Raw genomic sequence first — 15,616 nt, forward strand, 5'->3', positions numbered from 1 at the left:
TCAACTCAACTGTGTGTTCATCTATTGAAGCAGTTTGAGGATTGAAGCAGGGCTTTGACATGCATGGTAGAACATTCTTACTGTTTCATTTCACTAACCAAATGGACATTGGTAGACACACACACACACACACACACACACACACACACACACACACACACACACACACACACACACACACACACACACACACACACACATGTATTTTACAATACGGTAAAATACTACTACTAATAATAATGAATAATATTAGCTTTATTTATATAGTGCTTCTTGAGTTCAATGGTTCATGGATTGTCATGTCTGCAAGGTTGTCACATAGCCTCTAGGCCTAGGGTGTGTGACACTCTTGTACGGTAGTCAGTGCATTCATTTACAGAAACATGGTACTCTAATCAAACATTAAAAGTTTTGCAGATTTACTGCCACTATATACATTACGAGACAGGAATGCAGTGTTAAAACAAAACCAGTCACAACATGTATTTATATTGACCCACATGACGTCACATAACGTTTACTGCTGTAAACAGCAGCAGTAAACAAACAAAGTCCATAGACTTGGCTGCCACTCTGTTTGTTAACCCAATCTAAGCCACAGACGTGGGAATCCACAACCCGCCTGTGACAGAATCACCGGCGTAGCGTCCATTGGGCCACCCGGGCTGTGGCCCAGTCAGTTTAGAGCTTGCCCAGTCTAACTTCGCAGAGAGGGGGTGAAAAAACAAGAAAAACAACAGCCTACTTTGGCAGCCCTTGTGCATGCAAATTTCTGTTTAGTAGCAAACCACAGCATGCAAGCCGCCTTTATTTTAAATGGTCCCTCATTAACACGTCGGCAAAACCGTTCACACCTATCGGCTGGAGATGCGCTAGTCGTCGTCCCCCCTCACGATGCTAATTTGCCCAGTCAATCATTTAATCCACGCTACACTTAATTTAATTTAATCCAGTAATTAAATATATATATATAGTTTTTGCTTTTCTTTTTTCTTTTACTCACATTTTAGACAGCCTACATACGGATCCGACATGCACGAGCGTGCGCTTATTACTCCTTTTTCTGCTCAAAATGAAGGGCTTGTTGCCTGGCAACATGTGGAGAGTGTGTACAAGGCAGCAAGCAGCAGGTGGTTGGGATGTATCTATTAATAATCCCAATTTGGGAATGTAATTAATGGTAAAGGAAATACAAAAGTAAAGTAAAAGGACATTAAAATTGTACTTAAGTGAATAAGTACAGTACTTCAGTAAATGTACTTAATTACTTTACACCACTGATTTAGTACTGCTTTTAATGTACATGATAACGATTGTACATGTACATTTTGTCAGTTTTATATCCCTTCTACTTCTAATTCAGTGTTACTTTTTTAGTCTCCATGAATAAGAGTTTCACCTCACTTTTAACTGTAACTGTGTTCTAATAATAACTTTATTTATATAGCACCTTTTCAAAAACAAGTTTACAAAGTGCTTCACAGTAACAATAAAAACAACAATAAAGTGTTGTGATGTATTTACTATTTACGGTATGCGCTGCTCATACCTTTCCTCGCACAACTAAGAAATGCTTACTTTCTCAAACCCTCTTGAAAGAAAGGAAAGGGTACTAAGCTAGAGCCTGCCCTGTGTGTGCTTGCCATTGCAGGTGGCTTTGCGGAGTTCTCGCGGCTCTTCCCTGGCCTGTGTGAGGGCAAGTCTACGGTGGTGCCCTCCTGCGTCTCCCAGCCCTGTCTGCCCGTCACCAACATAGGACCCACCCGCATCTTGCCCCACCTCTACCTGGGCTGCCAGAGAGATGTGCTCAACAAGGTCAGCAACAGGGCGTCATCACCATGCTGGCTTGTGGTGGACACTTGGAATATATTCCAATCGTTTGTAATAGTGTCCAAAAATATTCAACAGTCCCGACGACAACAACAGCGGGGAACTGGGGCACACGGGCGCGGCCATTGTCTCTCATAGACTTTGCATTGCGCCTCAATTTCCCAGAAGCCCTGAGAACCCTGTGTGACTGTTTTTTTCCCCCGGTCACGTAATCCAAACGCGTGACGTATCCTACTGCGTCCGCTAGAAACCATGCATCTCTTAAAAGTGATCAAATACAGCGAATTAAACAATGAAAACAAAAGTCGGGAATGTCGTGATCCGCAGTCAAACAGTTTTTGAATTGGTTCGATATTTATAAAAACCCACAGACGCGTAACAACTTTCGCTTAAACTTTATTTTTTATTTTATTTTCTCCAAAAAATAGCTAACATGCAGGTCTAGGTGTGAGCTTGTAGATCTCCTTTTTCGTGTGGCACCGTAGTGTGATGAAGTAGTAGGGCATTCGTTTACGGAATAAATAAAACCCCAAAAACTTGAAATATGGAGATACAACTTAAGGTTTCTGTTATATTGTAGTGTCTCTGTTAGTCTCAAGAAACTATAACCATCCCTCTCTCCCCGTGCAGGAACTGATGCAGCAGATTGACATCGCCTATGTCCTGAACGCCAGTAACACCTGCCCCAAGCCGGACTGGATTCCCGACTCCCACTTCCTGCGCGTTCCCGTCAACGACAGCTTCTGCGAGAAGATCCTGCCGTGGTTGGACAAATCGGTGGAGTTCATAGGTCAGTAAAGCAAATCATTGCCTTCAGTCCTTTACCAAGAGTTCCTGCGTCATACCATTATCACCCCCGGTGTATTTGAATGCGTAAAGGGTTTCTTCAGTTAATTTCTGGGTTACTTCAGTTCATTACTAAACTTGTAATGTCTGCTGCTATAGGAGAAACACCATATACAGCGACTGCAATAATGTAATGAGTGCATACAGTTGAAGAAGACGGAGGCAGATTTAACCCATCGGCTGCCTTGCAAAAAACACTGTTTCATGAGTATAATACATGTGGGGTCAGAACACATTATTTAAAACAGTATTACAGTAACACACACATAGGTGAAAGTCATGCGCTTTATGTCACACCAACATAACATATGTCCTCGTTACTGATTACGCGCCGACTGGAGGTCTAGGGGCCAATTGGGACGTCGCTGGTTCTCCACTCACAACAGTATTTTTATTGTTTTATGTTCACCTATATAAAATGACATGCCCGAAAAAAACAGGGATGCTGTTTGAAAGTGGGTTTTGAAAGTGTTTGTTTTCTTGGTGTGTTTTGTCAGAGAAAGCCAAAGCGTGCAACGCTCGAGTCCTGGTCCACTGCCTGGCTGGCATCTCCCGTTCAGCCACCATCGCCATCGCCTACATCATGAAGAGAATGGACATGTCCTTGGACGAGGCGTACAGGTGAGACTCGATACTGGCCGAGACCTGGCACCGCGGTGCCCGGTGCCCAACCAGATCCACCCATGGATTCAGGTTCTCAGTCGCCACGGCTGATTTCAGTCGTTTGGAAGCATGTCGTGCCCGCTATTTTTTATTTATTTTAAGATGAAAGAGTAAATTTAGTGGTCAAATAGAATAGAATTCTAATATATTTTAGAATTAACTACATCAATGACTAACCACTTAATCGTGTATTATACTTTGCTCTACAATGGTGGTAGTCTCGCATGGCCAGACTAATATCACTGCGTTGTCTGGAACTTCGGTGTGGAAGATTTATTTCCAAGGGACGGTTACAAGCAGATTCCAACATCACAGCAAAAAAGTCTCACTTTGAATAGTGGGCTCTGATTGGTCACCCACAACTCTGGGGTGAGCAAAATGTAATTCAAACTGAGGAGTCTGAGGCCTAGTTCACACCTACACAACAAATGTTTGGTCCGTGTGTGATGCCTGATTGCTTTTTGATTGCTGCTCCAATTCATTTTCAATGGGAGTCACATGGTTTGACCAAACATTTTTGTTTGATGAGGGGGGAGCAATCATTAATCAGCGATCAAACACAAATGTTTGATCAAACCATGTGACTCCCATTGGAAAAGCATTGTGGTGGCCCAAAAAAACAAAAAAACGACCAAACATTGCTTGATTGGTGTTTGGTACGTGTGAATGAGGCCTCAGACATGTTTTCCTGTGTCAGATTCGTCTGGTGTACAAAAATTGCTAAAGTAGCCGATTTTGTGTGAGCTTGTAGATCTGCTATTTTCGCTATATTTCGATATTGATTTGAAGTCATAATGGCCCAGCCCTAATACAGGGCCAGTTGTATGTGCGTGGCATAGGTCACATTCCACATCCCCTTTTATCAGGAACCATCTCTCTCTCTCTCTCTCTCTCTCTCTCTCTCTCTCTCTCTCTCTCTCTCTCTCTAAGTCTAACAATGCAGACCGTCTCCCCTAATGAACCCGGATCCTTTGCACGACCTCTAATTAAACTTTCCAGAGTGTCATTCCTAATTACAGATGGCATTGTGAGGGCCACTAATGATGGCCATAGAATGTGGACAGAGTTTGGTTCATATTCTATAGCCGCCGCGGCCTCTCCTCTCCCGTCTGACTTCCGTTGTGTGTGTGTGTGTGCGTTTCCCTCTCCTCTCTCTGTAGGTTTGTGAAGGAGAAAAGGCCGACCATCTCCCCTAACTTCAACTTCCTGGGGCAGCTTCTGGATTTCGAGAAGAAGATCAAGAGTCCCCATCATGGTGCTGAGGCTAAACTCAAGTCCCTCCATATGGTAGGCCTGTCACAATTATTTCGTAATTGTCTAATCGCAATCATTTGACATAATCCCAATTATTTTGTCATAATGGGTTTGCATGTTCAAGAAATGCATAAATGAAATAAAACATAGCTGATTTCCAATATTCTTACCTTAAGTATAAAAATAACCAGTAATTTCTTTGTATATTTCAGTTATTTGTCATATCTGCTCTTTGCATTTCTTTGATTACGAGGCAAACAAAAATTATTTTTGTATTTAAATGTGCAATGAAACAATAAAAACACTTAAATCGCTAATCGCAATTATAAGTGTAACAATTAATCGTCAACTTAAATTTGTAATCGTGACAGCCCTACCATACGGAACACAGCGGCGGCGAAGCGGCCTACTCTCCACACTCCGACTGGCTGGACGATGTGCCGGAAGCCCCGGCGAGTCAGAACTCGGTGGGAGCGCCCGACCCGGCCCTGCTGGAGCCCCTCACCCTGCCCTGTATGCTGGCTGACGTCCCTGAAGAGAGGCTCCTGGCCCAGGCTCTCAGCGGGCTGCAGCTGGCGGAGGGAGCGGAGGACAACGCCCGGCTCAAACGTTCCTTCTCCCTGGACATCAAGTCATACGGAGAGCCGGGCGTCAGCAGCACCCCTTACAGAGCCTTCGTGCCTCATGGCGGTGCGGGAGACCCCTCAGAGTACTTCAAGCCGTCCACCTTCAAGGAACCGGCCAGCAAGCCTTGCCAGTTCTCCCCGGTGGAGGAGGTTTCCGAGCAGTCGACCCCGGAGCAGAGTCCCGACAAGGAGCAGGCAGACACGCCGGCGGCCCCCGCTAGTACCCTCTCCACACCAGGCGGCACCAAGCCTCAACCGCCGCCTCTGTCCAACTGTTCCCACCAGCTCCACCGGAGCGGCAGCGTGGAGGAGAACACCCACACCGCAAGCTTCCTCTTCGGCCTGTCGCGCAGTCAGCAGCAGCTCGCTGCCAAGTCGGGTGCCGGGTGTGGCGGCACACTGAAGGGCTGGCACTCGGACATCCTGCTGGGCCCCGTGACGGTGTCCGGCACCTCGCTGGCCGGCGGCTGGTACCTCTCCTCATCGGAGTCGGCGCGCTTCTACTCCACCTCGGCCATCCTGAGTGGCGGTGGCGGCTTCGCGGCCTACAGCTGCAGCCAGGGCGTCGAGGCGGTGCGCCGGCGCGGTCGCCAGCGGAGTGGCGACCACGGCGACTCGCGCCGCAGCTGGCACGAGGAGAGCACCTTCGAGAAGCAGCTGAAGCGTCGCAGTTGCCAGATGGAGTTCGGCGACGGAATGTCGGAGAGCCGCTCCCGTGAGGAGATGGGGAAGGTGGGGAGCCAGTCGAGCTTCTCCGGTAGCATGGAGATCATCGAGGTGGCCTGAGGGAGCGCGGTATCGGATGGACCGTCCGCTGGATTTAGCTCATTTTTGTTGTCCGAGATTCTCTCCCACGTTGGCTCTCAGGATGGTACTGTAAAACGTTGCTCTGGGTTCAGCAGGAATGCTGGCCCGGACCAGAACACAATGTTTGAGACACTCGTTTAAAGTGCTTTTATTGGAACTGTTGGCATTTAAATGCAGTGAAGCGGAAAACTCGCACCTTGCAGCTGTATTCCTGAATGTGACGATGGAGGAGGCGACACCCGAAAACTTGTGTTTCATTGAAGACTGAGCCTGTCGACGCCTCATCTCATTTATGGTCTTGTCATTTTTCCCGACTTGATTCTCGTCGGCTCCGCATGTCGGACATCGCTTCTTCTTACCAATATGACATGCCTAAAAATGGGGGGAGGGGGTTGCCCGATGTTGTGAACTGGAATGAGAAAGTAACATGTCCAAAACGAAGGTTTGTTTTTCTTTTGTTTTTCCTGTTATTCTTTCTCTAACGAGTAGCTCAACGACAAAAATCTCAGGTCTCATCTGAGCATCGGTAAAGAACAATTGAACGAGTTCCCCCTGTTTGAAGATTGCTTAGTAAAGGATTGAGAGGAGAGGACTCGAGATTGTCCGCTTTGTCAGGATTGGAGTCGAAACATTGAATAACATGAACCACTTTGACTGTCCTAGGATCAGTGCTTCCAAATTGTGGGCGCAGTAGGGCTGCTGATGGGGGGGATCTGTTGATGGCATTAGGTAAGAGGTCTCGCGCAGCCAGACAACTATTCCACAATCTCCGAATGCTATATAGTGTCTAGAACTACACATCCCGAAAGCCGAGAACGGAAGCTGTTCGTCATTTCGTTTCACAAAAATATATTTTAAGTTACATTTTATTTTTGAATTCCCCTTTCTGACAAGCATCAACTTATACAGGCTGAGGCTCTGATTATTTAGATTGATTTTTGAACAAATCTGCGCGACTTGTAAAGACGAGACGGAAGCGAGGATGAGGCGTCACATCCACTTCATCCTGCGATACTTTTCAGAGCTTCCGTGCTGCTGTATGACGAAAGCATTCGAAAGTTGTAGGAGGCATTTGTCTGGCTTGTGAGACTAGGTAAGAGGTGACAGGAGGAGGACAGGGTTTTCATGGATTATGTTTTTTATTTGTTTTTTGTAGCCACGGCTGATTTCACTCATTTGGATTCCACAGTCAACATGCTTTCAACAGGCTTTCTTTAAAGCAGTGGTTCCCAAACCTTTTAGCTCATGACCCAAAAGAGAAATTAGACGTTTACCCGGGGCCCAAACGAGTGAAAATAGCAGATCTACAAGCTCACAACACGTCGCTTCACGTCATGTTGTGAGCTTGTAGATCGGCTATTTCCCTACTTCTTAAACATTTGTCTTCTAATTCATGGAATTTCTTAGAGTTTTCGTTGATTTCTTTATAATAATTTTTTTTTTGTTGCTTTTATGCCACTGTTTGTTTTTGATTATCATTCTTTTAATAACTAAAAACAAAATGAACCAAGGGACCCATACAAATGTGTCCGTGACCCATAAATGGCTCCCGACCCAGTGTTTGGGAACCAGTGCAATAAAGGATGATTAATATACTTGGTGGTGTGTCATGGTGTCACACACTGAAAATAGCATATGTACAGAGCTTGTGGATCAGCTATTTTCAGTGCAATACAATTGGGCACACAAACGTGTATAAATCAGGCATAAATCCTGAACCATGTGGCTGGAAAGTTATGTTAAGATTAAAGAGTACCGTATTTGAATTGGGTCAAACTAGCAATAGAATACGTATTCCCGAAGCATCGTCCCCTAATGCCTAATGGTCTCATATATTTAATAAAAGCACAAGGCCAAAGCCTTGATCATAATTTTTTACATAATTGTGGTAATTGTTTAGGAAATGGAGCACTTGGTGTGGGGGGTGTCCAAATCATACATTGGGACTTGGTCTTTACAAAATGTTTCAGTGGTGAGATTTTTTTTTTCTTCTTGAATCCATGTTGTCCTAAAAGGGGGAAAGGTTTGATGTAGCAAGTGCATTTGATAAGAAAGAGGCTGGGACTCTTGCTCAAAGACTACAGAGCTGCAACGGGGGAGGGGGTGAAAGGTTCAATTACAAATACAGAAGATGGGCTCTAGAAAGTCAGTGCCTCCGATGGATCACTCGCAAAGGATTGTTTGTAAATCGCAAAACACACATTTTAATATTGCACTATTGTGGTTCTGAGAATGGTTTTGATTTACAAACGTGCAAAATGGTATTAGGAGATAATGTGTATGAGCTGTGTGTGTGTGTGTGCGTGCGCATGTGTGTGTGTGTGTGTGTGTGTGTGTGTGTGCGTGCGCTTGCGCATGTTTATATTTGGTGCTCTCACAGGCTGGCAGGGAATTCAGAAAGCTCTGATGGTTGGTGTACAACAGGGACATGGCCCTTCATCACTGCCTGCCGGACAACATTAGCACGCTTCAAAAGCCCCCATATCAAAGTTTGTTAATATTTCTCTTTGAGGTCAAGGACAGAAATTAGTTCACTAATAGATGCTTATATGGGAGGAACGTTGAGAGGAATTCACCAGTTGCATTACAAAGGAAGTTGAAATACAGTTGGTTTTGATCTGGTCTATGGACATTTACAAACTCTGTCAACATGTCTGTTCGTTTTTAAAGCAGATGTCAGCTTATAAACATCATGGGCATGTATAGTCGCTGTATAGTCGCTGTGTGCAGTGCTCAACTGTGTATTTGGAACTGATTCTCATGCTCTTCATCAAATATCCAACTTGAACGCTGTCAGCCAAGGCCTCGGTCATGGAGAGAGCCCCCGGAACAGGCAGGCTTGTCTTGTAAAAGTGGGAGAGGCCGAGTGCTCTGTCTGCTCTGTTTTGTCCTCTCGTCTGTCCACAGCCCAGCGTCTTCCCTCTGAATGAACCTGTGGACCGGGGCCCTTACTGGTTTTATTTCGTTTGAATCCATTGATACAAATAGATATATTAAATGGAAACTTAAAGTATACTACGTTAGTTCCATTGATCCAAGCCCGGAAACGCAATCAATTGATTGATCTTTGAAATAAACTTGCTCTTAAAAAATGCACGTGCCTCACCTATCTGACCACAGCCATCCGGCTGCCGTGTTCGATTGCCGTTAAGTGGTCCGATGGGTGAGCCGAGAATGCTTTCCAGCTTCTTTTCAAGCGGGCCCTGGTCCAGAAAAAGGTTGAGAACGGCTGGAACAGAGCCTCCCTAAAGTGGGCAGACGGGCTTTATCAGCACTTTACATCCACATGCTCCCCTCATTCACAGAGGATAGATGTGGGACATTGCAAAACATTGTCCGGCAGAATAGATTAATTTCACTGTGTATTCCTGATCGAAGATCAACAGGCACTGCTCTTCCTGAAAGCGTATAAAGATCCAATCCAAGCACGGAGAACCCTCCACAGGTGGCCTTGACTAACTGCCCTTACAGACTAACTGCCCTTACAGACTGACTGCCCTTACAGACTGACTGCCCTTACAGACTGACTGCCCTTACAGACTGACTAGCTTCCCTTAGCTTACAGACTGACTAACTTCCCTTCGCTTACAGACTGACTAACTGCCGTTACAGACTACCTTTACAGACCTTGTAAAGGCTTCGCCAAAGCTACTCCTGCAAGACTGCACAGCTTTATCGTTTTTCTTTTTTTCCCCATTTTCTTCTGGGGGTTATATTTTCATCCATTTTCTGTTTTATGCAGAAAGCGTAGAGAGAACAAACGTAAAGGTAGGAACAGGGTGATTAATGCAACATAGATTATGGGCCCTATTCGAGGATGTTGTAGGTAGGCCTGTTTAGTGTACAGTAGTGTACACATACGCCACACAAGGACATCCCATACTGCCCACTTCTGCTTCTCCGTGTAGCATGCAGGTGGAACTGTGATGATGGCATCAGATTAGTGGAGTTTGAGAAGATTGTTCTGCGTGGTTGACTGATGTAAGAATCAGACAGTATAGGGTTTGATATACGGCTCACGTATGCAGGACAAGAGTAAAAAGTGAAATCACACAGATCTGAACTGGTGCTTTTATTTGCCTTCCACACAGCCAGCCACTGTTACTGCACTCCTGTTTGTCCCCAGTTCATAATGTGTACAGTATGAAGCACTTGACTCTGGCCTGTGTGGTGAGGGCAGTATTATTTCCAGCTCTCCTCTAATAGCTGATGCTGATCGATCCGATTGGACATGTGGTTGACTCCCTCGCCATACTCTCAGAAAACATTTTTTATTGACCTTTCATTCAAATCAGTGATTGATCCATACATTGGACAGAATACCAGAGGCAGTTCTATGGGGTAGGGTGAGCTCAAATCTGTGCCCCCAAACAGCAAATCAATGTTGTGCCTTTAAAAATCAAATGTGTGACACTAATATGTCTCAGACCTTGTTTTGATGATGTTTTCTTTTCTTTTTTCCTACAGAAGAATGGTGTGAGTTGATAAGTAGCGTGGCTGTATGTTTGAAGGTTTCTCCAAAGCTGTGAAATTGTGCCTGTATATGGGATATTAGATATAAACAAATACATGCACATGTATTTGGGATATATCAGATATATACATTTACATGTACATGTATATGGGATATCGGAGGTAATCACACAACTGTATAGGGATCTACCGTGAGTGTGCTACGAATGACGGTCACATCAAATAATGCAAAAAAGATGAATGATTTGATGCGCTCTGGGGAGTCAATTCTGCGCATTGGTCAATTTATGATTTTAATGCCTTGATTCCAAACTTCAGAATATTCTATCCAATAGACATAAACAAAGCCATTGATTAGCTAGCTGATCACGTTACTGGATTTTGTAGATGAATGATTTGTAAAAGGATTTACAGAGTAGATAAAAGACGGTACCTGTGTGAATCTGTGTGAGAGTTTTAGGCCTGTGGCATTGTGTGAGAACATAGCTAGCTTTACTTTGGACAATGTGCACAGTTATGAAGTTAAAAGCAGTAGACGTATGATGACTGTTGAAATAAAATCTTAAATGGTATGGTACATGTGATTCTTCATTTTCTATAACCTGCATTGCACACGGCTGAAGAGAATTATGATTGCCATTTAAAATACATGTGTACAGTACCGTACCACATGGGGAAAGTATACTCTGCTGTTCAACTTGGGGAGAATATTATGGTACTTTATAGATTTCCTGATCTCATGGTCATGTGGCTCCCTTTGTGAGAGTGGTTGATAATGCTATAAATGTCTAGTAGTAACGTGTCATGTATCACTCAGTTCTTTAATGTCTGTATTTTAGTTCATCTTATTTTGAACCAAGACAGTTTTGCACTTTAGCCCTTTGCTTGGAGTATGTGTGATCTGATCCTATAGTCGGTGGCCATGGGGAGTTTAACCTTGAGCACCTTCTCTGGCAACAAGACATTCTGGCAAGACTGTCCCCAGTTTATATCTTGCTGGATATTTTAGTCTCAAATATATTGCAGATGACAGGGTGCCAAACACTGAGTGTCTTGACAGGGGAATTCTGGGTCCTCATGACAGCATATCGAATGCCCAGAATGAATAAGCAATGGGATCTGTTAGCTAGTCTAGGGCTGACATAATCTTAGTTCTTCACCATAATTAGTGCAAGTGGGGTGAAGTATGCTGACAAATTATTTCCAGACACCAAACAAACACCAGACATAAATCAGAAACCGGGTTGGCCATAGACCTATAATTCGCTCTCCGGTATAAATGCAGGCACTATTCCATATTCAAGTGCTGGCCGACAAATTAAATTCACTTCTGTTCAATACAAACAGTGCCACAATTGGCAGGTGACCAAGTAATCAGTATTGGAATAATGGAATCTATACATTGCACAATATATCTGTGTTCCATTGTCAGCACAGGGTCTAAAAGTACAAAAAATACAATTGATTTGTTGTGAATTTAAATAGTCAATAAAAGTAGTAGGATTAGAAATGTTGGTATGCAAGTAGTAGTAGCCAGAAGACACCACACGGTATCCACTAGTGAATTAATAAGAGAGAAAACAAGGGAATAGTTCATAATGCATGAAGATGATGACGATGGCGTGCCTTGTGACCTTGTCCACTTGGGGACTTTCAGAGGCCTGACAATAACTTTCTTGTTGGAGTATGGCTGCCCCCTAGTGGACTAAGGAAGCTGGGAAAACATTAATTTGGCCCTGTTCCATTTGTAAACTAATGTATGGTATCTAGTTTGGGAGTATGTGATCCTCATAAGCAAAATTAGCAAATATACTTTACAACGGGGCCTGGAGAAAACATTCCGTTTTTACTGTTTTTACTAAATATTACTTCAATCATGGCATGTCCATGTTTTCATAATAGCCTACTGACTAAAATCACCAGACAGGTGACCATGCAACTTTATCAAAACCACTAGGGGGCAGAATAGTCAAGCTGAGCAATTATACTCATGATGGTTATCTTGTTTTTTCAAGTGAGAAGCAACCATTTAACTCAGTGGGGCCAACCTGTCTCAACCCTTTTCATGCTCTCAATACTAGTTAAAGATCTACAAGGGTCCATTTGGTTACCAACTCTACCATTTAGCTGGGGACCACCTGGAACCCCATAAAGCAGTGGTTCCCAAAGTGAAAAGTGGGGTTGTTGAGGGAGTTCCAGGGGTCCCCAGCTAAATGATATAGTTTGAAACCAAATGGATCCTTATGGGTCTGTACTCTTAACTCTGACGGGTCCATTTGGTTAATTGTTGTCAGGTGGTCAGGTCTCGTGACCTGAACGCAATGTTCACACGTGTTATAATTGTGTGGGGACTGGAGCAGAGCCTGGTGGTGAAGCGAGGTAGATTGATTATTGGTAAATACATTCTTTCTGTCGAGAGGAAACAGGTAAATAAATAATGATTGTAAACTGTTAGTTGAAAGAAAGGGGATATCCACACGATAAACTAACTGCTATACCGTACGTGTGACCGTACAACAACAACAAATAAACGAACGTTCTTTCTTGAAGCCGCCGACGACGAATGAATGAATGAATGGGCAAAAAAACATTGTTCATGAAATAAAACATGGCAAGAACTATGTGGGAATGTATGACGACTGTCCTATCCCCTTCTATGTATAAGTTTACCCAAAGTTTGGTTTAATGTTTGGGGGGGATGGCGACGTCTTTTTCTCGAAACATTTTAAAACATGATTCTGATGCGAACTTTACCTCAGTGGTTCCCAAACTTTTTCATGTCAAGGACCCCCAAATTGACACTTATTAGCCCGCGGGCCCCCATGTGAAAAGGGTAGCCTATGCCAGGGACCTAGCAAGGGTTCACTGATGTTTACTCATGCGGGGAAGAATCTACAGTGAATCCCCGCTTTGAGGCTGGCCAAGCCAGCTGGCTACCAGGGACCCCCATAACTCTAGTGATTCAAACAAGTAAACAAGTGTGTAAACAAGTGTAATGCTTAAATGGTGTCGTCCACTCACAGTTAACAGTTTTTGTATTGAGTTGTGCTTGAACTGTACTTTACTGTAATTCTGCAAACGTAATAAATACATCAATCAATCCATTCTAAACCCGTTTAATTTCAAGGACCCCCAGCTTGACATGCATTCGTCTACAGACCCCCATTTGATGGCATTTCTATCTCTGAGACCCTAATTTATATTGTAAAAATCAATGTTAATGTAACTCTGAGAGTGTACAAATGGAACCAAATGGACAATATTGGACAATTTGGAAACACCTGCCTATCATTTAAACCACCCTCCATACTTGGTGAAACGGACCTGAGTTGCTATACTGTACTGTACTGCCAGTACACTCTATTTCTCTCCCCAGAAGAAGATGGGATCACATGGGGTTCAACGGTTAACCATGGTAACGCCCCCATGAGTCACTGTGCTCAGTCAAGACTGCTGCTCTACCTACAGTACCTACTGCACTGCAGTCTTCATAGAATAATAATAGAAACACCGGTACTCAGTTTGGGGGAAATAAAGAATGCGCCTTCTCGCTCCCTGCATTTGCTGATGTGGTCAATGCCTGTGGGCCGTGTGCCATCTGAGATCTATTGGTCATGTCAAGTTGTAAATCCACCGAGGTGAAAAATGAATGAGGACATTTCTACCCACAGCAGTCTTAATTAAAGGCTACTGCCACCAGCTGTATTCTCTAATTTATTTATTCGGACTGATGAAGAAACATGGTACGGATTAATGTTGGGTCAATGTATAGTATATACAATTATACATTGACCAAAAAAGTTAAAGTGACCCCCAAATCAGAGCTCACATGTGAAGTGTTTTAATTACATGTGTTTTTCATTAAATGTAAATGTCATTTACATTTAATGTAATTTATAAACACCCTGCCTACAACCAACCAGTCAGTCCCAGCCAGTGTCTTTAACAATCGTCATTAACTAAATGACGATTCTTAAAGACCCTGTCTGGGACTGACTGGTTGGTTTTAGGCAGGGTGTATGTAAGCTCATCTTGTCTGATATCGCCTGACTGTGAGGAGGAGTTCCACATTCAGCTCCCCAGTGTCCCCACTGAGCAGGCCCGGTTTGATCACTACTGTGGTCTACACCAGTGGTTTTCAACCAGTGGTCCGGGCAGGTACCTTGAGTGGTCCTAAATGATGTTTGGTTTGGTAACCAAATGGACCCTTATAGATGTTTAACTCTTGAGAGTGTAAAATGAATGTAGAATATTCTTTTTTATTTTGGTCAACGTTCGCCTGTTATCTCTCATATGGTACATCTCACATCAATACAGCATGGAATTTTGGACAAAAACGATAACAAAATATTCTACGTTTTGTCTGAGAGGCTAAATCTCATCAAATGGTGGTCCGTGGTTCAAATGCCGAATAAATAATGGGACTTGATATGAAAAGGGTTGAAGAAACCACTGGTCTGCAGTACGCCATTCTATTCTAAACCACTGGTCTGCAGTACGCCATTCTATTCTAAACCACTGGTCTGCAGTACGCCATTCTATTCTAAACCACTGGTCTGCAGTACGCCATTCTATTCTAAACCACTGGTCTGCAGTACGCCATTCTATTCTAAACCACTGGTCTGCAGTACGCCATTCTATTCTAAACCACTGGTCTGCAGTACGCCATTCTATTCTAAACCACTGGTCTGCAGTACGCCATTCTATTCTTATAGAAACCACTGATCTGCAGTACGCCATTCTATTCTAAACCACTGGTCTGCAGTACGCCATTCTATTCTTAAAGGGTTGAAGAAACCACTGGTCTGCAGTACGCCATTCTATTCTTAAAGGGTTGAAGAAACCACTGGTCTGCAGTACGCCATTCTATTCTTAGCAACATGGAGGGTTTTTAAGCTCCCACTCTGTAATGATGGATGGCTTTAGTCTGTGTCTGTGAGTTTACTCTATTGGTTCAAGATTGGGATGCTCAGCACATTCCTTAAGTATGTTGTACTGCAATGCAGAATCCTTGCAAACAAATAAATAAAATAAGCTCAACCAGAGCCCTTTACTCTCTCTGTTCCCGTGAAGTCTCCAGAAGAGCAGTTTAGTGCGTGATGGATTGGAGAGAAACA

The 15,616-nt window shown here is 43.8% G+C and overlaps 1 protein-coding gene and 1 long non-coding RNA gene across 8 annotated transcripts in view; both read left to right on the forward strand.

Annotated features, from left to right (window-relative positions):
- The window catches only part of dusp16 (dual specificity phosphatase 16), a 50,137-nt gene extending 39,061 nt beyond the window's left edge, over positions 1-11,076 (forward strand). For all 7 annotated transcript variants that reach the window (XM_079494867.1, XM_079494868.1, XM_079494866.1 and 4 more), the window contains 5 exons: positions 1,652-1,815; positions 2,461-2,620; positions 3,174-3,297; positions 4,500-4,626; positions 4,965-11,076. In XM_079494867.1, the coding sequence (XP_079350993.1) occupies positions 1,652-1,815; positions 2,461-2,620; positions 3,174-3,297; positions 4,500-4,626; positions 4,965-6,005 (1,616 nt within the window). In that variant the 3' untranslated portion in view covers positions 6,006-11,076. The remainder of the gene's footprint in view (positions 1-1,651; positions 1,816-2,460; positions 2,621-3,173; positions 3,298-4,499; positions 4,627-4,964) is intronic.
- LOC306916827 overlaps positions 1-11,076 on the forward strand; it is a 37,516-nt gene extending 26,440 nt beyond the window's left edge. The window contains exon 2 of the long non-coding RNA XR_013789028.1: positions 7,670-11,076. This is a non-coding gene — a long non-coding RNA (uncharacterized lncRNA). The remainder of the gene's footprint in view (positions 1-7,669) is intronic.
- Positions 11,077-15,616: the final 4,540 nt, after the last annotated feature.

This window comes from Electrona antarctica (assembly GCF_951216825.1).
Source record: "Electrona antarctica genome assembly, chromosome: 23".
Taxonomy (NCBI): Eukaryota; Metazoa; Chordata; class Actinopteri; order Myctophiformes; family Myctophidae; genus Electrona; species Electrona antarctica.